At 47.1% G+C, this 25,273-nt stretch overlaps 1 protein-coding gene across 4 annotated transcripts in view; it reads right to left on the minus strand.

Moving 5' to 3' along the window:
• Nucleotides 1–416: 416 nt before the first annotated feature.
• Nucleotides 417–25,273, minus strand: part of VGLL4 (vestigial like family member 4) — a 74,086-nt gene continuing 49,229 nt past the window's right edge. For 3 of the 4 annotated variants that reach the window (XM_025050698.1, XM_006917626.3, XM_025050699.1), the window contains 3 exons: nucleotides 6,625–6,847; nucleotides 1,230–1,350; nucleotides 417–807 (listed from right to left, as the gene is read on the minus strand). In XM_025050698.1, the coding sequence (XP_024906466.1) occupies nucleotides 536–807; nucleotides 1,230–1,350; nucleotides 6,625–6,847 (616 nt within the window). In that variant the 3' untranslated portion in view covers nucleotides 417–535. Of the gene's footprint in view, nucleotides 808–1,229; nucleotides 1,351–6,624; nucleotides 6,848–23,547; nucleotides 23,910–25,273 lie in introns of those variants that run through there. The other variant, XM_025050700.1, reaches the window with a different exon arrangement.

Raw genomic sequence — 25,273 nt, forward strand, 5'->3', positions numbered from 1 at the left:
GTCCTCCTCCAATAGTGCAAATCAGACACAACAGTTCTCTTCAAGTAGACGCACGCACACACACAGGCGCACACATGCTGGCTGGACCGAACAAGCCACGGAAGCTAAGCCACACTCACCCTGGTCTCGAGAAGCAAATGGAAAAGCACAAATCGTCTGGGTCACCGATGTCATGGCTTGTGACTGAGAAAGCGCGCGCCATGGCGTCCTGGCCCCGTGGGGGCAGCAGACCTGCGTCAGAGGTTTCTTTGGTAACTGAGGCAGGAAGTCAGGGTGCTACATCAGACAGCTGTTCCACATGCTATCGTGTTTGAGGGCCCTGGCGTACGAATACCAAGCAAGTACAAAAACAGAACAAAAATCCCAACGATGCGGTTTTTGCGAATAAACCATCCCTCCCTTCCCACCCCCACAAATTTTTTTGTTTTTCTGTTTTTCTTTTTTTGTTTTTTTGTGTTTTTTTTTTTAAGCACTGACTGTTCAAAGCTCAGGCAAACCATGCAGATCGACGTCTTGTTCGAGGGCGGTGCTCCCTTCAGGAGACCACTGAGGGGGAGTGACTGTGGCTGACCATGTGGGCAGAGGGGCTGGCGGGCTGGCCCCTGCGTGAGGCAGACTCGGGGCTGCTGGATGCGCCGTCCTTGGCCGCCTTGATCTGAAGCCATGTATCTCCCAGGGCTTTGGCAAAGTGGTCGTCCACGGAGCCCGTGATGGACACTGAGTTGGGCGCCGGCTCAGGCTCCTTGTAGTTCTTGCCCAAGCTCCTGCGGAAATGCTCCTCCACCACAGGGTCACAGGTGGTGGTGGCTGTGGGGGAGCAGGACAGCGGTCAGGGCTAGGATCTGGGGACAGAGGGCCCACCTCCATCCAGCTGAGCTGGGCACTTGGGTGGGTTACATTTCTGAACCTGTAACCTGGCAGCAAGCCTGCTGCCCTGGGTTCAGAGAGAACGTGGCATTAAGTGATGGTAGAGCCCGCCGTTCCCCAACCAGAGAGAGATCCTGGAGGTCAGGGCCAGTGTGTTTCTTCCCCCTTCCCACCCAAGCCAGGCACAATGCGAGGTGCACATGTGCTCAAAAAACCCCACTCAGCCTCCATTAGAAAGAAGCTCCAGGGGCTAGATGTTCCCACCTACAGCATGAGATAGAAGGAAGCAAACTCCACTTGAAGTTACGTTGACTGAGGAAGCCCAAGCCCGCCTGGCTGTCCCCGGCCCCAGGGAAACTTACAGCTGGGGGCCCTCCGGTAGCTGGCCGGCCCCGCCACGCAGCCACTGTGCGCAATAGGGCAGTGGGAGAGGTTGCAGTTGCGGGCGCTGGCGGAGGCGCAGGTGATCACCGAAGGCCGGTTCTGGGGAGAGGAGGGGACTGGCATCAGCTCGGGCTTGTGAAGACAGACGAAAGTTCTGCCTCCCAAGCCAGTGACCCTGGTCCTTAGATACCTGCCACAGCTGAGGCAGGTCAACCACCTCCATGCCCTTCCCACGCCACGGCCTGGCACGCCTCCTGCCCAGAGAGGTAAGTGTCACCAGACATCTCAGCACCCAAATCCCCCATCTGTCGGACCCCAGTTCCTTCACGTAGGGCCCTTACCTGCACCCTCCACCACTCTGCTGTGAGCCCATCCTGGAGCCCCTCTTGACCGAAGGCAAATTAAAATCCAGCTCATCACCACCTCCTACTTTAAAACTGGAGTCAAATTGCTAAAGGACAGCAGCGAATCCAGAATGAGGGAGCCCCCACAGCTCCTGCAGCCCCCAGAATGGTGGTTCTGCCTTCTCAGTATGTCCCACTGTGCCCCAGGGGTCCTGTGAGTGATCCCAGTACCCTTCCAACATACACTCGGTTTCTGCTAACGCCAAAGCCACCTCATACAAATGATGGAGATGGAAATGCAGGAAATAAATGTGAGCATGTGAATTACATGACTACCACCCCTTGCCCAAACTGTCTGCCAACTCTTACCTTCCCCATAAGCACAACACTGCTTGGCAAATTCCAATCTTCCTTTAAAACCCTTTCCAAATACCATCTCTGTGAAGCCTTTTATGACCCATCCTCTCCCCCGATTCAGCATGTAAAACAGCCCTTCCAGGAGCATCAGTAAGACACCACCACCTGCATCCTCCTCTAGACCGTGCACACCTCAGAGCAGGGACCAGAGTGTGCTTCTGGATCCCCAGACCCTGGTGCAGCACCCAGGCCAGAAAATATCCGTTAACCAAACTGAGCTTCCTCACATCCCAGCCAGGAAAAGTATCTCCTGCTAGCCCCGAGGACAAGACAGACAAGTACTTGCGCTGAGTTTCAAGGCAACAAGTGAAGAGCTGGTTGAAGGGTCACCCCAAATGGCCCAATGACAAGAGCAGTGTCGACAGGGAACTCAGGCTTGTCCACTCGGCCTTTCCTTATAAACCTGCCCATGATAGGAAATGAACAGGAATGGCAAAATACGTTCTGTGATAAAGATCTGGATCTAGTAGGATGAACTAGGCTTGAATATAAGAGCTTAGGCTTGGGTCTAACAAGAAATCACACCTTCAAGATGGGCAGATGTGGCTTAGCCTCAACATAAGAAAGAAGAATTCAGAGGTTTAGTAATAATGCAACACATCGGCAATGGGATGGGGCCGCCCGAGGAGCTGTGATACTCTGTGTGGACAACAATGGCATAGGAAGTGCGGTGTTGAGGCCAGGTAGGCCTAGGGTGACACTTTCCACCCACTGGGCAGGACCTCAGGGAAAGGCCTACGCCACGCTAAACTTTGTTCAAGTGTGAAATAGGGAGAGGGGGCTGGAGGATCTGGGTTGAGAGGTGTGAGAGCCTGGCCCCTGGTCGCATATAAGAGCCCTGCTCATCAGGTGGTGCTCATGCCACACCTGGAGGACAGCCTGCAGCGTGGAGCCCACCTCCTGAAGGGTCTATTTAGTCCCTGAGCCCACGATCTCCTCTCTTCAGAACGTGCCATCCATTCACGAGGTGGGACTAAGGCAGCTATGTTCATACGTGACCTTGGCGAGGCTGGAAATCTGACCCTGGGGGCCAACTATTAACCCAGACTCAGTAAGAGATTCAAATTGATCTCAAGGGCTGTGGGACAGCCATGCCAAGCTGGCCATGTGGGTCTCAAAACAGAGAGAGGAGAGGATGAGAGACCCAGACAAGCACAGAGCTAAGGGAGGAAGGAGAATCCTGTGTCTTCTCCAGCTCTCCCAGGCAAGGGCCAGCCCTTTCCTCCTAAGTCTGGCCACGCCCATGACACTCCCAATAAAACTCTCTTCCTTTTGTGCTTAAAGCAGCTCAGGTTGGTTTCTGTTCCTTGCAACCCTGACCGACTCAAATATCAAAGTGGGGATGTATCTGTGGAAGGGGTCATGGGAGTTGAAGAAGTGCGAAGTGTCACAGAATGGATTTAGGGAAGCTTAGACTGAAGAGTAAGGTCAACATCCAGCCTTTATGTCAGCGCTCTCCAAAGGCAGGAAGGGAAAGGCCACTCCAGGGGAGAACGTGGCCCCCTCATAGCGTGGGTCCCAGCAGGGCAGGACGACCAATCAGCATGGGGATGCTGTGAAGAGATTATAACTGCACCCCAATATTGAATCATCTCTGAGACACTTCCTGACCTGACCTGAGGTGAAGTGCCTACCTGCAAATGTGCAAATGGTCAGTTGCCTGGGACACACAAACCACCTTCCTCTTCCAAGCTCAGCTTCCAGCCTCTCACCCCAACTCTGGCTGAGCACAAGCTGGGCTTTGGCACCACATACCCACCTGGAACAGGCCTCATGTTCCCAGATGGCGGGTGGTTATGAGCCCACGTGGCCTAACACCCCTCCCCGCAAAACCACAATTTTCCAGATGGGAAAAATGAAGGCCAGAGACAGGTAACCTGCTGGAGGTTACACAGCAAATTAGCAGCAGGGCCTGGATGAGAATGTGTCACTCAACCTCCACTCACCCCTTCCCCCACCCACTCTGGCTCCCCTAGGAAAAGAACACCCATATGAAAATAGCCCACTGTTCACTGTCCCTTGGGTTCTAATATTAATCTCCTCCTGTCTCTCCCTGTTTGCTGCTGCCGTCGAGGCCACCTTCTTAGTAACTTTTGTATCTTTCTTTAGAACACTCTATACGCTCAGAGCTGCTATCACCGAAACATAAAGTGGGGTGACTCTGTCTGCAGCCTCTCCAGACATGCTTCTCTGGGAACTTTGCTGTCCCAGTTCCCAGCGTTCTGAGTCACATTTTCCACCACACAGAGGAAGACTTCCACTACCAGCCCGCGCAGGCCGTTCTGCCTGCCTGCCACATGGCGCTCCACTATTGCTTCAGGAAGCCCCCTCCCCGCCGTCATTTCCCTTGCTCAGGTCATTTCCCTTGCTCAGAGCTGCAGGGTGACGTGCACATTTCCCCACAATAGCCGCCCTCACAGCTCACAAATGAAACAGAACTCCCAGAAATAAATAGGTGGATGCCTCTGAGCTGCTGAAGAACAGGGACTGTGTCACTCATCTGTGTCCTCAGCATAGCACTTGGCAAAGAAGCTCAGGTTGTTATGGCAGAAGCTCAGGTTATTATGGCAGACCGTCCAGGCCACGCCACGCTGACACGGGAAGGAGGTCAATGAACAGTTACTATGTGAATGACCCGGGGTCAAGGTGGAAGGGCAGGCTGATAACCTCTTCACCACCAATCCCAACCCTGAATTAAAGCTTAGGTCAGTGGCCACCATACTGGGGAACCCAGAGCCACTGTGCCCATCCCAGGCAAACTGTCGGCTTGTTCCATGGCCACAGGCCAGTAATGCCAAAAGAACCCAGGAATTCAAGATTCTCACTCGTAGAAAACCTGCTCACCAGCCCCACGGGACATCGGATGGGCAGGGATGCTCTGCTGGAGTGGGCGGCCAGGCACATTTTAGGATAGGGTTAGGGAGACCATGGTAAGGACGGCCAGGTCCCTGTCCAGTGGAACACTTTTCACAAAGTAACTGTGATCAAAAACCAACCAGAGGATCCTCAAAAGCCTTCACAGAAGCTAAAGGCTAGGAAGGGCCTACTGAGGGCCTACCTGTTCTCCCCCCACCCGGGCTCAGCGATGACACTTCCCAGTGTCTTGACCTACAGTAGCCAGAGGGCTGAATTCCCTGCGACCTAGAAATAAACTCTTTTTATGCTTATATCACCTCCACCGTGACCCCTGTCACCCTAGAGGATTGTCCTCATCTCACACATCCATTTCTCTGACTGGACTGCGAGTTCCTTCCGGGCTAGATAAGTGTCCTGCATACCTCTCTCTCTCTCTCCAGAGCTTTACAGAGTGGCCGGGGCATGGTCAGCACTAGCAAATGTTCAATAAATGAATGGCGATGATCACTCAGCCCCCTATTCTTACTAGAGTAAGTGGCCATTTATCAGTAGTTAAAATACCATAGTTTAGTCATTTGATTACCTGTCTCCTCCAGGTTCAAACTGTGAGTTCCCCTATCTTGCTTGACTGGTTTCCAGCTTACTCCTTTGCACACAGTTGGTGTCTGCTAGTTTCGTTAAATGAATAAACAGGATCGTGATGTCTGACTCCCAGGTGGGAAGCACAAATGCTCATCAGCCTTTTTGGAAGTCACAGGCACCAGTACAACCTCTCCCAACACGAGGGGCCTGCCCACAGTCATCACGGGCCAGACCAGAATGTGCCGGGCACTGCTGGCTGGGCTGGGGTGCGGCTGGGCCAGGTGGAGCAGCTGTCAGAAGCCTGGCATCAGGCAGTGAGATGAGAGTGTCAGTGGCGTACTGGGGGATGCGCTGGGGAGAGCAGAAGCTGAGCCCTCTCCTCCTGATGCACACAGCACCTCCTCTGCCCACTGTCCATCCGTCTGAAGTAAACAGTAAGGACCTGTTAGGTCACAGGCTCCAGAGACTTGGAGAAAAAAAGCCATGAGCTCATTCAGTGATTCCAAACCTCAACACTAATGCCTCCTTTTATTATACATTTCCCCAGAAACCCCATTTTAAAAGATTTTTTGCTACCAAGCAAACTGTCTCTATTAAGTAACAACTTAATTTTCTTATTTTCCTTGAATAAAAAACATCCTTATCTGCCAATCACAGGTTTCTGAACAGAATGAGCCAATAACCACTGTGACCACTGACTATAGCATTCCAGCCCAAAGCAAAGCAATCTGACGTTTAATCCTGTCCACGTGACCTTACAACGGGTAAATGTAGGATTGCCATTGGGGTCGTTACCCTGACCTCAATAGAAACAGCACTGCCAAAGAAGACTTCCAAAAACGCACCTATCCAGACTAACCCTGCGGGTGCAAAGAAACTAAACCCCGAAGATACTAAACATCTTGTCCATGGCCTTTAGTCCTAAGAGGTAAGGCCCAGGCAGGTCTAGGTGGGAATTAAAATGTGTGGAATTTGGCAAAAGGATCCCTGCTGCTGCTGCTGCTGCCAGCGCCACTTCCTTGTCCCAAGTGCAGAGCAAAGGCTCTGGAGTTACTCACCATCTCTCTCACTGCTTCCCTCATGGCCTCTGCTCGGTGCCCTCCACCCAGCCCACAGGCCCCGAGCCCCAGACCCACTACTGGCCACTAGCCCAAACCCTACTGGACAAACATACCTGCTGCCGCTCCACCGGTGTCAGTGTGGGTGAGATGCCTGATGGCCTGCTAGCGTCCATGCTGTTCTTGGTCAGTGCAAGGGGCTGCTCCATGCTGAGGCTCGGGAGGGATGTGTACAGGTGGTTGCCATGCAGGCTCATGGTGGGGGCCACGGCCCGCTCAATAGGGCTGCGGCTCCGCTCCCGGGGGTCTTTCCGGCAGTCCCCATTGGCTGTCTTGTTCCTGAAAAGAGGAATCAACACTCAGATGGGACTGCCTGGCATCCTACAAATGGTGAAGGGGATACGGACCACGTGCCAAGCACTTCACAGGGACTATTTTGTTTAATTCTTCACCTTGCTGTGGATAAATATTATATAGTAATGACCCCCACTTTCTGAGGTTCACGTCAACTAGCTCGCCAACCTATGGTAAGCTGAGCCAGGATGCTAACCTATGTCAGTGTGACTGCAAAGACCCTCGGTGCTGGAGGAAGCACCTTCACCAGGCTGCTGAGCACCTCCTACAATAAAGTCCCCTTGCTCAGAGCCTAGAGAACTAACCTAGGTGCTCAAGGCCAGCTTCGTTGGACAAGGACCTGCCATTTAGAAGGATGAAGATGATGATGACCCAAAGTAAATAAATGCTTCTATGTACTGGGGCCCTAATCCAAGACTCCACCGGCATTAGCTCACTTGATCGTCCCAGCAGCACTAACAGAGAGATGTCATACAACTCCCTTATCAAATGATGGAACCAAGACATAGCAATTGTGTCACTGGCCAAGAAGCGGGGTGTTTGCTCTGGCGCATGGTGTGTACATGCTCAGGCTTATCTAGAGAGCGGAGAGCCAGCGTATAGCTCCTCCATCCAGAATACACCAAGCCAGAGTCATCTGCTTTAGTAAAGTCTGTCGACTGGCACTCTGTTGTATGCTCAGCACCTGGCAGGGACTGTGTGGAACGCCATCCCACCTCCCAATCTGATGGGTCTAGTCTAAGGCAACACTGTACATTGCATATCTTAGAGGATGACACAGCTCAGGTTGTGGTAAGGCGTGACTGACAGAAGACCATGAACGCTGTTAGGGGCTTGGCCCAGGTCCCTCCTTCTCCCGTTTATTATTCCAGGAATTCTTTCTGCCTTGAGTCTCAGCACCTCATATCTACCACGTCCTCCTGCTGTCAGAGCATTCTTTTTTCCTAAGAAATGAGCAAGTCTTTTAACTAAAAATGTGGTAGATAACGATTTCAGTGACTTTTCTTTGAGAAATGCAAGTTATTCTGAGTTCACAAGCAGTCGTCCTCTTGCTTCAGCGGACAACCTATTTCATAAGAGAGAAGCCTGAGCACATGTGCTAAGAAACCCAGAGAAAGCAGCAGCACAGGCTAGTGTTTCAAAAGACTGAATGTGATCAAATATAACTTAGCATTTTATATACACACGCACACACACGTGAGAGAGAGGGCGGGAGAGAGGCATGCCTTTTTAAAGTGTAGATTCACATGCAGTTGTAAGGAACAGATCCCATGTATCCTTTACTCAATTTACCCCAACGGTGACATCTTATAAAACTACAATGTGGCTGGCTCCATAGTGTAGTGATTAGCACGTCTGCTTTACACGCAGAAGGTCCTGAGTTCGCGCCCCAAGTGGAGCCACAGATCAAACTCTGGGAGCGGCAGGCCCCCAGCGCACTGCGAGCATGTGGGAGGAGATTGCCCCGCCTTCAGAGATCTAGCCCCTAAAGGGAAAAGGTAACATCCATAGTCAGGGATGAAATTAAAGAGGAGGTTAAAACAACAACAACAACAAAAAAACTACAATGTGATATCACAACCAGGCTATTAATACTGAGACAATCCACCAACCTTATCCAGATTTCCTGTTTTATTTATATTCATTCCAGCATGATCTTTTTACAAAGCAGATCTGACCACATCAAGCCTGTAGTTACAATTTACAGCAGCTCAGCATCATCTCCAGTGGCCTCCTCGGCCCTTCCCACTCTGACCCTGACCACTTTTCCATCCTTCTCTGGGTTCCATGCCCCCAAGTGTTGTGCTTTGTAGTTACAAGTCTACCTGCCATGCCTCAAACAAGACATGCCACTTCATGGCTCTGTGACTGTATCATGTATGTGCCCCCTCCATGCAAACACATGCACTGCCAACCGTGCTTGTGGCTTTAGGGTCTGTGCTCTGGATCCCAAAGCGCTCCATGCAAACCTTTAATAGAGAACTCGTCACACCACTATCTACAATTTCTTCATCTATGTGACCCCCAGATCCCCCTTAAGACTTCTGAGAGCCCAGCTCATCCCACACCCTCACTGCCTAGCACGGCAGGCCCACGGGACTGTGAGTGAAGAGATAGTACGTGGGTGTCCAGATAAGGAAAGGAAGGTACTGTGGACATGGAACTGTGCGTGGGCAGAATCATGGAGAGGCGAGGGCTGAGGAGCCAAATGCAGGGGTGTTCACACCCTTCAGATGGGGTATGTGCCTCAATCGATATGCCATTAGGGGCTCAGTAGAAAGAGCAGGGGATGTGGCAAGTCCTTGCAAGCCTCTAGATGCAAGCCTTGGTTCTGCTGTGCCATCTCTGTGGCAAGTCCTTGAGCCGGTATCCTTACCTACCATGGGTCATAGTAAAATCCACCTCAGAGGGGTTTAAATGAGGACCGAACATTAAACAGATGAACAATCATGCTGGCACAATGCAGGTGGATCAGTGGATATTAGTGAAACCAAGTCAGCACTAAGCTTAAATCAACTGCAGGGTAATTAACTGCATAAGGCATGGCATTTAATTTATGGGTGTTCCCCCCGCCTTTTATTCTCTGGTTGACTATACAGAATGACTTAAAAGCAAATATAGAATTTTCAACCCATTAAGAAAATAATGGAAGAGTATATTATGGTCAAATGGTCTAGATGAAATATTCCATACATGTGATTTTCAAAGAAGTACAATTCCAAAACAAAACAAAAACATCAATTCTGAAACCGGCTGTCCGTAATTTCATCTTCCCATGATGATTCAGAAGACATCACAGGCCTTTACAATAACTGTGTCAGGGGCTGTGATCGCAAACACCAGTATCACTGCAGTATAGACGTGAAGAAGATGTTCCACCTGACGGACTTCAGGCCAATGGAATCAATTTTACCTAAATGGATATGTAATGCTTAATTCAACTCTTCAGTGTATGAAAAGACTATACCATTGGCACACATACTCATCTTCAAGTTTCCTTCTAAATTTGGATAAAATCTAATGTTTGACACAACATGAAAGCTGCTTCCCTGACACTCTCTCTCCCTGCTTTCAGCCAACGCCCCCATGAGGTTTCTGAAGGGCCCTGAATGAACCAGGCAAACCCTGTGGATGCATGAGCTTCTCAGTCAGAATTCTCTGTCCGATTTAGACATCGATTTATTCAACCCGTGTTAACTGCGCCCCTATTTTGTGAGTTACAGAAAGCAAGACACAGCCCTGCATTCTCATGGGGGACAGATGAGGTAGCACGGGCTAGAGAAGCTGGAAGGCGGCTGCAGAGAGTCCAAGGATGAAGACCAACCCCTAGCTGGCAGGAAGGAGTGGCCTAAAGGTAGACAACATCTGTCCCCATCCAACGTCAAAGTCACCAGTACATAGACACAGCCCACCAATCTCTTACTGATGTCCACAATGCACCTCAATGTCGGCAAATCGAGTCACATGTAGTAACTTGGCTGAGCCTCGAGAGTAACCATGTTCTAGGGAACAGGAGCCCGAAAGACGGCAGTGAGTTGTCCGGGGCACCCAGCTAATGGGACCGAAGTGAAGACAGGGCGGTGCCACACCCACAGCTGCCACCTGTGCTCCTGACGACCTGCTCTGTGCCCACGCCATGTGGCATGGTGGGAGAAGGGACTTTGGGGGACACAAAGTGGCCAACCGAGAGCATGACGCAATGGGGCATCATGGGTCAGACGAAGATGCTGAAAAACACAGAAAGAAAACGTCTGAAGAATTCACTGGTTAATTTTAGTAAAATTATACATTACTCACATTTCCAGCTCATTTTCCCGGTTCCCAGAGCTTAAAGACAGACATTGTTTTCCATGCCCCACCCCCGGGTGAATCATACGCCGGCTCCAGCGCTTCCCAGGGCATCATGTGCTCTCACGGACGGCAGACCCAAACCACACGTTTCCTGCCTGGGGGATCGGAGTCGCCTCCATTCTCGTTAAGGACGAAGTTTGCTCGTGAAAAGACAGCTGCAGCCCTGTTGGAGCCTAAAGGGCTCATGGGAGGCTGGACGCCGAGGACCTGCAGCTCAAGATGCCCTGGCCCCTCCTGGGAACTCACATTCAACCTGGGGAGGGCACTGCCACTGTCAACTGTTTTAGGAGAGAAAATGGAGAGGGGGGACAAAAGTAAAAGGTGGTTAAAAGGAAGACGCCTATTACACTTTCCTCCACGACGAAGTGTTCCAGAAAATGGGTGCCACCTGCTACTACTACTCTCCCCTCTCTGAGCTGAGAAATCAGAAGTGTCTGTGGTGTCTGGGTAAAAGTCAGCTAGATTCCAAGCAGTGAGACTGTGAAAAAATTCCACCACACGAAAAAAAAGGGGACCACATCCACTGGATTCTCATTAAAAGGAGACTGTCCAGCTCGTAGACACCAAGAGCTCTGGGTTGAAAGCAAACCTGCGGGAAGGTATTACAGTACTTGACGTGCTCGGGCCTTAACTGGATTCCATTAACCACAGATGGCTATTAACTAAACCAATGTGAGCCTGAATCTGTACGACAGGGGAAGGGATATGGGTGTGAGACATTTTAGTTAGTGCTTTCAAGGAAATATTCTGGGATCTTGGGATCCCATGGGGCCCCTGCGCTGCAGACACCTACCTGGCCACAGTCTCAGCACAGGTCCCTCGGCCCAGGTGAATGAGGCAAGGACCAGTCCCGGCTCCCCCATGCCGGCTCCCAGAACGCACAGGACATCCCTGAAGTGACAGTGGCTCTGCTGGACACCAGACCACTCCTGACCGGAGTGAAGTGAAAATCTATGGCGACGCCCTCTACGCACGAGGGTCCAAGTGGAAATAGAGTCAAAGCAGGAGCGAACCAGCAGTGGCCAGGCCGGCAGGCAGCGGGGCTCCTGAATGCCACAGCGAGGTGGAGTCCTCTCTAATTAATATTGCTAAAGCATCTTTAATTTTTAAAAGCTTCCTCAGAGAATGTACTTAATGTCACTGAACTGTACACTTAAAAATGGCTAAAATGGTACACTATATATAATGTGTACTTAACCACAATTTTAAAAAAAATTTTTTTAATTAAAATTAAAAAGTGCCCCCCCAAGACCATTACTTACTGAGTCCTCAGGTTTATAATATGGATTGGGTTGGTGGCACTACGCTGGGTTTACAGAAAAGAGAAGATAAACACAGCCTAAGATCGAAATGGAGGCAGGATGTCACCCAGACACACCCAAACACTCAGCCATCCTCACCTCCAGGCCCCTATGACAGCTCTTCATCACCTCAAGCTCCCTCCCAAGCTTCTAGGCGGCCTTCTCTGACCCCCTAAACTGCAGGGGTGGAGGTAAGAGCGGGAACCTGGACATGCATGAAGGGACCGGCTCCCTGAGGCATACCCGCAGTTGGTGACATCTTAATCAGCCAGCTTCACGTAGCTGACCATGGGGCACAGCCAGCCCACCTAGCTGGACTGGGCACTGTGGAGGGCCCCATACCCACAAGCCCTGCCTTCTCCCCATGCTGGGCACAGGACTGAGCATACTCATTGGTTGAATAAGTGAATTATTAAAGTACATTTACTATGTGTGAGTCCAGTTAACAGCATCCATGGCGAATGAAAAGGAAATTAAGATCATTTCAGAGGAAATTCCCAGCAGGAAAGACTTTTTTCCTGAAAAAGCAGAGTTTAGGGAGCATTTAAACATAGGGCATCCGCGGTAGTGAGATGTTTTCTCTCCTTAGCTACCTTCTCCATCTTTCATTCTCCTCCCACTTCTAAACGTCCCCTAGCCTGTCCAAATGTCCCGCGCGCACGGGGAGGACGCATCACCCCCATCTTTCTCCTTGTGAGCAAGACAGTTCACTGCTTCCCAAACAAGAAGGCACTTGGGTTTGTCTCCAAGACATCTGGTCAAGTCTCATTCCTCGGTACCAATTTCAGATAAGTGGAGGGGGTGGTGACACCACCACCAGGGCAACTGTGGTGCAGCGGGATCGCTGAGTACTGATGTCTGCATGTGGAGGTGGTGAGAGGCGAGGCAGAGACACCCTCCAAGATTTAAAAAAAAAAAATAGCAAGCTGTCACAGGTCAGAGGAAGTTGAGAAATGTTGGCATCCAGACTGTCCCAAAGACACAGAGCAACCTAAGGGCTCTCTGCTTCAGTGACAAGGGCATCCTGGTCTGCAGTGAAAAGAGGGCAGAGACTGCCTTTCCCTTAACTCTGGTAAAAGATAGTGCTGCATACAACACTACATCATTTAACATCACGTAATAATCAAGAAAACAGCCACATCCTTATCACCATCAAAGGCTCGAGCGTGATGGACACTGCAACTGGCCTATTACATTGCTGCCACAACTACCCGCCCACGAAGCATTTCCCCCCATTACCTGCCCACAAAGGTAGCATCCCCCTCCTGCTAGTTCGGATTTCAAAAATGAACTCCATGGGACTAAGCGACACACACCTCATCTGCTCGGTCCCATGACATTGGTGACCTGCAGTTCCAGTGAAAAGCATGTATCATTCATTGTGATGCTGCCCTTAGAAAGTAGTGTCCAAAAACACAATGCGTGAAAAGTTGAGGAATCCCTGTAAGCAAACTGTTTGTCTGGATTACTGTTACTATCACGTACTATCATTTCTTAATAATGCTACACGCCAGATCATGCCAGACCTCACTGCCTTGTTAAGTCCACCATAACACTACAAAACATGTATCAGCAGCCCCATTTTATAGATGAGGAAACTGAGATGAAAAGTTGAGGAATCCCTGTATTAAAGATACAACACTAGTACAGTACAAGGATTCTAATTTATATCTGACTAGCTCCAAAGCCTTGCTTTTTCACTTTTTCCCCTCTCAAGAGACAGGCTGAGAAAACCACAAAGACCTATGTACCTACCACTCAAAGCTGACAAACGAAACTGGACTATTATATTTGCTTCAGGCCCTTTCTCTCCTCCTAAACGAAACACTGGCAGCAAACAAAGCAGCAGAACATGGCAGACACAGCCACAGTCCCTCCTTCCCATCCACCCCCAAGGCCCACGTGCCCTCTGCATCCTGAATGTCCCCATTGTCCTCTATTTGGGGAGTCTTCCTATATATGAATATATCTGTAAATAATATGTAGCGTGTTTCAAATTTACATCACGGTATCACACTTGCATGTACTGTTTTACAGCCATGCTCTTTTTTCCCCTTACCTATGTTCTGACCTAGAAATCTAGTTTATCCATCTTATTTACCTGCTGTATAGTATTCCTTCATATGAATACACCACAATTCATCTGTCCATTCCTCTACTGTCTAGACAGTTATCTAGACAACCTCCAGTTTTTCCTTATTATAAATAGCCCTGTGGTGTTTATATCCTTACACATGTCCCCTGTGGCTGGGGGCAAGGGTTCCTGAGTGTCTCTCAGGTAGGGATCTAGAAGTGACGCTCTTGGTTTGTAGAGCTCACCACCTCCGACTGCCACGGAAGCTGCCCAAACCCTGTAGGACGTGATGGTCCACTCTGCCCCGCCCCGCCCCCACCCTCCGCCAGCTGTGCATCACTGCTCCTGCTGATGTGCATCCTCTTCAGCAGCCTGTGGATTTCTGCCATTCTTGTGGTGTGAATTGCTCCTCCTCCTTGTTGTAATTTCCTTTTCTCAATTGCCAGCACAACTGAGGATCTTTTCATACATCTATTAGCCATTCTACTTTCTTCTCTGAACTGCTTTTAATTTGTTATGGGTTGAATTATGTGCCCCGCAAAGATACTCAAGTCCTAATCCCTGGTACCTGCACATGGGACCTTAGGTGGAAATAGAGTCCTTGCAGATAATCAAGTTAAAATGGGGTCGTTAGGGTGGGACCTCATCCGATCGAACTGGTGTCCTTATAAAAAGGGGAAATTTGGAAAAAGTGACACATGCACAGAGGGAAGACAACGTGAAGACACAGGGAGAATGCCATCTATAAGCCAAGGAATGCCTAAGGCCACCATAAGCTGAGAGAGGTCTGGAATAAACTCTCCTTCAGAAAGAACTAACCCTAACACCTCGATCTCAGAATTCCAGCCTCCAGAACTGTGAGACAATAAATTTCTTCTGTATAAGCCACACACTCAGGTACTTCGTCGTGGCAGCCCTAGCAAACTCATATAATTTCCATGGCCTTTTTTTTTTAACCCCATTTTAAACATTTTTAGATATTCTCCACACCCATGTTTTTTCTGCTTTATCCGTATTAATCCTGCCCCCTGTCCAAAAGATTTTAGATCTTCCTCTGGACATTTTCGAAGAGGTCCCCCGAGAGCCACTGGACCTCAGGTATCCCTGTCGTGCGTGCCCGTCATTATAAGACACATTTAATAAGCAGCGAGAGATGATAACTGGAGTTGAGGCCAGTGAGTGTGAGGCCAGGCCTGCCAATGAGAAGCTGGAGGGCCTGCTGCCCCGTGACTTCTCCAAGTGCAATTCAGGAAGCCAGGAAAAGGCACCGCCACCTGCCCCTACACAGAAGAGGGAAGCAGTTTGTCAGCCAAGTTACAATCCAAAACCTTTGGCTCAGGAACATTGGGGGTGGATGAACGAATGAATCAGCAGTTCTTTTCATTATTCCTGCACTGACAGGCCCACCGATAACAAGCACCCCGAGACCACAGGACGACGGTGAGTATTGCCCACCCTTCCTCATTCAGTGCCTGTGCCAACCCTGGGAAGTGCCTGCCACCATTCCCATGGTACACGGAGGGAAAGGAAATGGAAAAGCAGAGCACGTAGCCCAGAGTCACATGGCTGGTAGGTGGTGGGGCTGGGACTCAAATCAGGCCAGCTCTTCCTCTTCTGCTGAAACTGCCTGCGAGGCTTTCAGAAATAGAAATAGCACAGTTTCTGTGGTGTGGCGGGGAAAGCCACCAATACCGGACAGTGTAAGAGGAAACACATAACTGATTTGGACTCTTCTCTGTGACTAAGTCAAAGTCAAGGTTTCCAATCGAAGCCCCTCAAGAGTGAGAGGCACACTGCGGGGCTGGAAGAATGGGGTGAAGGGTTAAAGCAGTACAAATTAGTAGTTGATAGCTGGGCACAGGAAGCACAGCAGAGAGAATGCAGTTAGCATTAACATGATGGCTAGGTGGAGGGCCAGGGGAGGGAGCGAGCAATTGGGGGGATCATTTTATGAACATTATAGATGCCTAACTAATGTACTATATACTAACTTAATAAATTAAAAAAAAAAAAAAAGATTGAGAGGCATTAAATTGGCATAACCCATGTCTCCACACATCCGCCAGCCTTCGAGAACCCTTACTTCCCTCCGGCCCCTCCAGCAGCAGTGCGGCCCTAACTAGAGTTTTACGTGACGTGCTCTTGCCACTCGTGTCCTTCTCTCTCTGTGAGACAGGAAGGACCATCAGGGGAACGTGGGTCTCCCCTTTCTTCCAGCGCAATTACTACACAGGTCTGTGTGAGGGTCCACGGGGCATCCGGGAAACCTCACTGATGTCATCGAAAGCCACTTAAGTAAGGGTGGCCGCTTAAGTAAAGCTTCTAGAGAACCGAAATGTAAGCCTCGAGAGAGAAAACATTTTGAAACTATTTTAGTTAGAAACCCATCTGAGACATCCTACAATTTATTCTTTCCTTTCTTGGCGACTCAAGGTCTTTATCATAAACATGATTTTCAGACATGATCCAGGTCTCTCGGACAGGCCTGTCTGCTGCGGGCTGAGCCGTCTCATCGCTCGGCTGCTTGAGTTCTTGGGCCAACTCCCTACTGTGTTCCGGGTTCCTCCCTTTGTCTGTTATCTAGCGTCGATCCTGGAGTAAGTATGCTTGCCACTGCTGGAGCCCTTATCTTCCCCTTCTCCTCACTGTGAGCCAAAAAGCCGGGCAACTAAGTTTGCTACAATGATGTATAAAGTAAGAATACCGAGGCTCTGAATGAATGAAGGGCCTCCCTCGGCAACTTTCCCCCTTCTCCAGTTCTGGAATTCAGAGATCTTATTTGCTTGGGAAAGGAAGGGCTTTCTAGTCCCACTGTTTATGAAGCAAGACTCACTGTGATGCTGGTCGGCAGAGCAGAGCTCTCACACGCTGCCAGGAGACTCACATTTCTGAATTGCTCAGCTCTATGTAAATAAGGTACCAGTTTTCTTTGACCACAACTGTCTGCACATGTTTTCCATCATTAGCTGAGATGAGGGGGAAAACTAAAGTTTGAAAGAAAAGGTCAACTCTGAGAACATGACTGGTAAAGCATCTCATCTGCCACCCATGTTAGCAACCGTTGCCACGAAAGCACTGGGCCTCCCCACCTCAGGGGTGGCCCCAGGGACTTACTACAAACGGGTAAGGACCCGCATGTAGACCAAGCACTGCTTCCGGACGGAACGCATCACTGTCCCACATGTGTCCGCTCAGTTTTCACATGAATGGAAATGTTGCTGAGACTAATAAAATGGAAATTAATTTAAAATTCCTGCCGCTACTAAACTTGCAGTCATTTTGCCATTATGTATTCTCTCAATGAATGATATTTAAAAAAATACAACCACTATCAGATTTTTGGCATTAAACAGAGTCCTTGCGCCACAGAAGGGATGGAAAACATTATGTCTTCCTTCTGTAACTCTACTACAGTGTCTGAGGTAGGCAAAAACCTAAGGAAGATTGTCTCTCTCTGCACACACAACAACAGAGGCATCAGCATGGCGACATTCTGCTTGGCTATCCTTTAAGGACCACTTGAGACAGCTGGGGTGAGGACTAGAGAAAGAGCGGAAGCAAAGGGATTTAACTTGACCAATGAGACTGTCTGGAGTCATATTTTAACTTTTGTTTCTTTTTTTTTTTTTAATTAAGTTTATTGGGGTAACATTGGTTAATATAATTATATAATTTTCAGGTGTAGATTATCATTTGACATCTGTATATTCTATTCTGCTTACCACTCAAAGTCCAGTTTCCTTCAGCTACCATATATTTGATCCCCTTTCCCCCCCTCCCTCTCCCCCTATGTCCCTACATTTGACACGCTTTACCCCATCTACCTCCCCCCTCCTCCCTCACCCCCTACCCTCTGGGAAACACTAGTCCACTGTCCATGTCCCTGAGTCTCTGTTTGTCCTGCTCCTTTGCTGCTTTTAGGTTTATATCCCACATATAAGTGATATCATGTGATTTCCAACTTTTTCTGTCTGGCTTATTTCACTTAGCACGAGTATCTCGAGGTCCATCCATGTTTACAAAGGGCAGTATTTCATCTCTTCTTATGGCTGAGTAATATTCCATTGTATATATGTACCACAGCTTCTTTAGCCAGTCATCTATCGTAGGATGCTTTGGTTGCTTCCATGTCCTGGCCACTGTGAATAATGCTGCTGTGAACATCGGTGTGCAAATATCTTTTCAGATATGGATTTTCAAGTCTTTGGGGGTAAATACCCAGTAGAGGGATTGCTGGATCATATGGTAGATCAATTCTCAGTTTTTCGAGGAACCTCCATACTGTTCTCCATAGTGGCTGTACCAATTTGCAGTCGGACCAGCAGTGTATGAGGGTTCCTTTTTCTCCGCATCCTCTCCAGCATTTGTTATTACTGGTCCTGTTGATTACAGCTATTCTAACAGGTGTGAGATGGTATCTCATTGTGGTTTTGATTTGCATTTCCCTAATAGCTAGCGATGTTGAACAACTTTTCATATATTTGTTGGCCATCTGTATGTCCTCTATGGAGAAGTGTCTGTTCAGGTCCACTGCCCATTTTTTGATGGGATCATTTGTTTTAGAAAGCCATATTTTAAATGGATAGTGTCTGCGCCAGCTTTGCTAAGGGTGAACAGATGCTCAGTTCTTCCCATTGCTCCCTCCCCCACTGCCCCAACCCTTACCCTCGCTCTCACCCTCACCCTCACCCTCAATCTGATTCTAAGATCCGTTGGCAAAGGCTTCCTTGTGCTAAGAAAAGCAGAGTGTGGAACCAGTTGCTCAGGAAGGCAGAAGACGGATAGATACACTCCCTTTCTTAGCCATCCACCAACCTGAGACTCAGAGAGAAGACCTCCTAGAAAGGCCTGGAATGAAACAAATTAGGGAAAGGGACCCTCGGCACAGTGCGCTGCCCAGAAGTCTCCATAAGCCAGTGGCCACCGTAGTGCTTGGCACACAGTAAATAATTTATGAGAGAATCAACCAAAAGCAAACCAGTTCTTAGGGAGAAAACAGCACCGACTAGTCTGAATATGACAGAGGAACTCATGAAGCTCCGGGGCAGCAGCTGGCTCAGGGGTGAGCAGAGTAACAGCTCCAGGCATCGCAAACCCACCAGAAACTACTGGTCTGAAAACCCCCTCAATCGTGATTTCTGCTTTTGTTCTTTTGGGCTGGTACCAAAGCCAGCTTTCACAGTTCCAATCAAATTCTTTTGAAGGCTCACTCTTAGCTTTTATTCCATATTTTTGAGCAAATTGCTTGAAAATATTATAAAACCATTTAATGAAAAGACTGGATGCTTTGTCCTACTCAGAGGAAAAGAGCTTCACAGCGAAAAATGGCTGTGAATAAAGGAAGGATGAGGAATTGCAACGCCCCTAAATAAAAGATTGAGGTACAGACAGGCACTTGCTTCCTCTTTAAAGCAATTCACTTGACTACTGAAAAGCGTCAATAAAAGGTTCTTCCTCATAATAAATGAAATCTACTTTCCAGTATGATTCTTGGGTTGAAAACTCAATGAAATCTAGTTCTTCTAACTAATGAAAAACTGCTTCTGGGTCAGAACTCCCATGCCCAGAATTCTCTTCACAAACAAGAATCACTCCAAACGATTCTAACACCAGACCCCTCACTGCCCCGTCACTCAGCTGCACACATTCTCCAAATTAACACCCATACCACCCCTAACGTAAGCTAAAAACAGAGCACACGAGAAAAGATAAGTCCCTTCAATTTATGGTAGCATATTTCTGAACCAAAAATCAGGGCATAAGGTCTAATAAGTTTAAGAACTAAAGTTTAAGAAAGTTAAAGTATAAGAATAGAACATTCAAAATCAAGATTATTCCAGGATCTGTACTCAACTAGAGCCCTACCTTTAAAAGCACCACTCAAGATACCAACAGTCACTTCCATAACCCTGTCACACAGTAAGTGTGGGGCCACCTACAATCCTCCAACGTGTTCTTTTTTCCTTTTAATTCAGCTATATTTGTGACCCAGTACTGGCTAGATATATAAATGAGTTACTACATACATTTGCATCACAAGTACATGGACATTAGAGACAAACTATCGAATTTCCTTCTTGTGCTAGTTGGTTTGTTGTCAATTCTCTCCTCTCATACACTGCGCCTATACACAATCTCATTCCTACAAGTGAGTGCAAGCGGTCTTCCCAAGTGTCTAACCGAATGGTGGTGGTAACCAGTTCCAAATTATTTCATGGACGTCTTGCTATTAGAGGATCACTTCTAATTCAGTACAAAATTAGAAAGCCAGTTTTCCTTTTTCAAACTACCTACTTACCCTGAGATCAGAAACGTTGCAGGCAAAATTAAATACACTGAGTTAAATTCTAATTATACTAAAAAGTTTGAGAATTTAAGCACTGAGTGTGTAAAGTGATTAAATATTCGCCCAATAAAAGATATTGAGGCACCTACCAAATATTCTTTAAAAGTTATTACTATCAATATCAAATTACTATAATTACTTATAAAATTATTATTATTAAAGAACCTTAAAGACCTTCCATCTGAGAGTGAATGACGTAGCACACAAATTCCCTCTGAGCATCCAGGCAGTTTCTGGGCTGAACTCCATCTTTCCAAAACCTAGAGGAAAAGGTTGGCTAGGATATTTTTTTCTTTACTTAGATTACATGATAGAAACAAGATGTGAATTAAAGATTATTCCAAGGACCCTTTGGTGCTTAGAAAGGCTTCTAACCTAGTGACAACAGATAGACAAATTAACCAATCAATCTCTGTTCTTAAAGCAAAGTTCCCAAGGGACCTAAAAAAAAACAATACTGAGGGCCTACTTAATTTTTCTCTGAGTTAAAATTTCTTTACAAACATTCTCACATTCCAACTCTTCACAGAATTCAGAAAAAACTTTCCCTAATGTCTGCTTAGCTTTATTGTCACCTCTCTAATAAAGAAGCCATCCCTTGGCTTTTAAAATCATATTTAATCCGAAACCTGGAACCCAGAAAAGGAGAGGGAGATTCTATTCAACACTGAAATGGCATTATTTCCCCCAAAAAACTCTTGCACTGATGATTCTAAGAATGCCTTTAGAGAGAGAATCCAGAGACTACCATCCCCCAGCACCCCAAGTGACATACACTTTCCTTTTCATGCATGAGGATTTCCAAAACCAAATGGTAATGGTGAATTCTAACTACCCTTTAAATTAAAATCACCACCTCCAAGAGCTATCATACTGCAATTCTCCAATATCATATCCTCAGAGAGCGAACTTCTCTCCTCCAAACTGCTCACTTCCTCCTTGGGCATCGCTCATCCCAGCTGGGCATGGAGTTCAAAGGCTTTACACATAATAGACCCATTATTGTTTATTCAGTTGAACTAAATAAAGTTAATCATTAGCCTTTAGAGTGTTTTTGTTGTTGTTGTTTTGTTTTTTTTTACTGTGGTAAAATACACATAAAATTCACCATTTTAGTCATTTTTAAGTATACCGTTTAGTGGCATCAAATATATTCACATTGTTCTACAACCATCACCACTTCCATCCATCTCTAGAACTTCTTCGTCTTCCCAAATTGAAATTCTGTTCCCATGAAACACTAACTCCCCATTGCCCCTCCCTCCAGCCCCTGGCGACCACCATTCTCCCTTGTCTCTATGAATTTGACTCCTCACGTTAAGTGCAACCATATACTCTTTGTCTTTTTGTGACTAGCAGTATTTCATTTAGCATTAATATCTTCAAGGTTCATCCATGATGTTAGCACGTGTCAGAATTTTGTTCCTTTTTAAAGGCTGAATAATATTCCCCTGTGTATATAGACCACATTTTGTTTATCTTGTTATCCAGTGATCAACACTTGGGTTGTTTCCACCTTTTTGGATTTTGTGAATAATGCTGCTACAAACATCAGTGTAAAAATATCTCCTTGAAACCCTACTTTCAATTCTTTCGGCTACATACTTATTAGTGGATCTGCTGGATCATATGGTAATTCTGTTTGATTTTTAGTCCTTAGAAGTTTTGACAAATTGTTGGCAGTAAAGGAGACTGGAACTACAGGATGTGCTTTTCACTATAAGTTTGTCCCTCCTTACTAGAGAAAAAGAAAAGGTTTGCAAAAGGATGGGTTTAGCCCACAATGACAACAAAATTCAAGTCTTTGCAAACAAAGACCAAGCGGTTCATGAGAAAAATGATCTTGAAAAATGTAAACATTTGATGTAAAAATTAAATAAACAAAGAACATCTATCACCCAGTTCACTAAATTCGGTAAACATAAGTGCATACAAGTCAATGATGTTGTAATCAACAGTGAGCATAGTAAAGACTCACAAGCTACATATTTGTGGTTCCCATTTCTCACCATGGGCCTTTAAAAATCACTCAAGGCATCCAAGGGAGGCTAATGTTAATAATACGTAGTAATAACTACCATTTGTATAACATTAGCATACAGTTTTACAAAGTGCTTCGCACATATATTATCGTTAACAGATCTCCATCAATCTACATCTCCTCTGTACTGCCTAGAAAATGTGTTTCTCAAATGGTGAAATGAAAATCCCCTTGCACCTAGCTGTGCAGGCAGGTGAGGGCACCACCACACTGGCTCTCAAGTAGTCAACTGTTTCGCTCTCCACTTTAACCTAAGCTTCATCTCAGAGCAAGGAGGGGAGAAAAAGGTGGGTGCAGTGGCTGCTCTGTAGAGTTACTTTACTGAGTTACTGAGAGATTAAACAAAAGCATTTATTTTCTATTAAATGTGAAGGATCTCTCAATCTCTAATGGATCCTGTGCACTAAAGCAACTTATAGAGGAGGGACTCAAGTAAAATTTCCACGGAGGGAAGTGGTCAAATAGCTGAGGTCAAAACCTCCAGACTTCAATTGTGGTCAAGTGCTTTTATTTCCCTTGTAATTTTCTTTAAGAATAAATGTTAAACCTAAAACATACCCCCTTCTGGAGGCGATCCTGGCAGCTGAACTGAGTGGGAAGAAAAAGCACCCTGTACTGCCCAAACCAGCAGCCACTTAAACTACGCACCATTGTCTACAGATGGTCACATGAGAGCCCAGCCTGGCAATAACATGTCAGCCATCACCTGAAACTTGGTTACTTCCAACCCATTAAGGAAACAATTACTAGTTGTATTAACCCTTCCCAGCTCACACATGTAGCTGGCAGCCAGTGCTGCAGCCCTATTAAGAGCCCTCTCTCTCTCCTTCCAGTCCTCTCTCAGAAGAAACTGTACATGACATGGATCTGGTTGAGACAAGGTGCCGTTTAGTGAGGGGTGAGGGATGAGAAGGAAAATCCATGCTGTCCCTTCTGAGCAAAATCAACTCTACCTCTCCCAGCACTTGCTGCCTCATAGTTTAAATTAATTACAGCTGAAAATACAGGGTTGCCATCTGGTTTGAAAAAGCAAGGATAAGGGAATAAAATGAAAGGGTTTTTGGTACTAACCTCACTTTAATCATTGCCAAAGAGCATGAAGACAGCCCAGCGTCCTCCCACAAAAAAGCCTTGGGCCTCACAAACTTGGCAAGCAGTCCCAGGCACAAAACTGGATAGGCGGAATGCCTGTCAGAATAAAAGTCCTCAGCTGAAAGGAGACTTACAAGGTAAGGGGCCTGCCTGACCCCACACTGCAAGAGAAGTTTCCTATGGGTCCTGGGATAGGTTAGCAACTCCTGGGAGGGTTTATTTACAGAGGGTGTCTTGCCAAAAAGTTACATGCATCATTACAGTTCCATTTTGTGAGAAAATAGATCTGCTGTCAGAATTATAGTATGCAATTTCCTCTTTCTTTGTTTCTCCATCTTCCATAACATGAGGCTTTTATAAAACTCTAAAAGAAGGCTGAACAAAACACAGGAGAGGAAGGCTGCTGGAGAAGGGAGCCAGCCCCACCAGAACAATGCATGCAAGTCCACAGCACCCTTGCAGCTGGGCCCCTTCGAGAAGGAATGTCAAAAATCCCTATTTTTCCTCCGCTGCAGCCACAACTACAGTCTCACTTGTGTTTTGCAGGAAGCAACTTCCTTCTGCTTTCCTCCCACTAGCAAAATCCTGGATGAGAGGCCCTTTTCTACTTGGACTCCTGGGCTGCAGAGAAATGCTGGCCACAAGCACAGGGAAGGCAGAGGTACCAAAGTGCTCCTTGGTTTGTTATGAAGGGCTGTAGGTGGGTGCAAAAAATTGCCAAGTCTGCAGCTTTCTTAGCCACACCCCAGCATCGACTAGCCCACAGAAGTGGAACATCAGTCAGCTTTTCAGCCCCATTTAAAGTTTCACCTGCCCACTACCTGAGTTCTTTTTGACCCCAGTGAGTTTTACAAACAAAACCTAAATGTACTTGAGTCCAGCTGCTTTCAGAAAGTAATACCCACTGAGGCACAGTGCTGTTTACTGGATTAAACTCTATTCAATCACATATAGTCTTTATAAATCAGAGATTAGAATTGCAACAGAAGACAAAAGCAGATTATGAAGACGAGCATTTCTGTTCTAGGGAAAAATACATTTTTCAACCCAAAAATGATGTGAAAGTTGTCATCCAAATCCTGCCCTGACAGAATCATTGTCTATAGCAACAGTGTCCATAACATTCAAAATCTCAGGAGTGTAACTTTCGAGTAAATGGTACATCTGTCAAACCACAGGAAACATCTGGTAAAATGGTTAAATAAAAGCAGAATTTAAACTTTTGATTTTGAGCTTGCTTATGGTACCCAACAAGAGACTATTAAAACAAATACCAAAAGCTTTCTGACCACTCGCAGTGCTCAGTGCAATAGTGGGGGAAAAAAATGTCCCTGAGCAGGAAGGAGGAGAAAAAGCAGACAAGGCAGGAAATGTTGGCTGCAATCCTATTTTTTCGTGGAGGCTGCAGTATCCCTGTTCCTCACAGGGACTATGGCCACAACCTTGTGAGGGCCAGGGCAACCCCTCACTCTGCCCACACATCACCCCAACCCTGAAACCTCCTTAGGCACAGCTAAATCCCTTCCCCTAACCAGGGCTGACTCTTTCATTCACATCACCCCAATGTCACCAACAAAGTAGACACTTGGGAAATGTTGAATAAATGAACTAATGAAGTAATATACAAACAATTAGCTCTCTTCATTCCACAGCTAACAATGTATTAAGCACAATCGCCTTACCATCAATACACAGCCTGCACGTG

Source organism: Pteropus alecto, unplaced genomic scaffold (genome assembly GCF_000325575.1).
Source record: "Pteropus alecto unplaced genomic scaffold, ASM32557v1 scaffold75, whole genome shotgun sequence".
Lineage (NCBI taxonomy): Eukaryota > Metazoa > Chordata > Mammalia > Chiroptera > Pteropodidae > Pteropus > Pteropus alecto.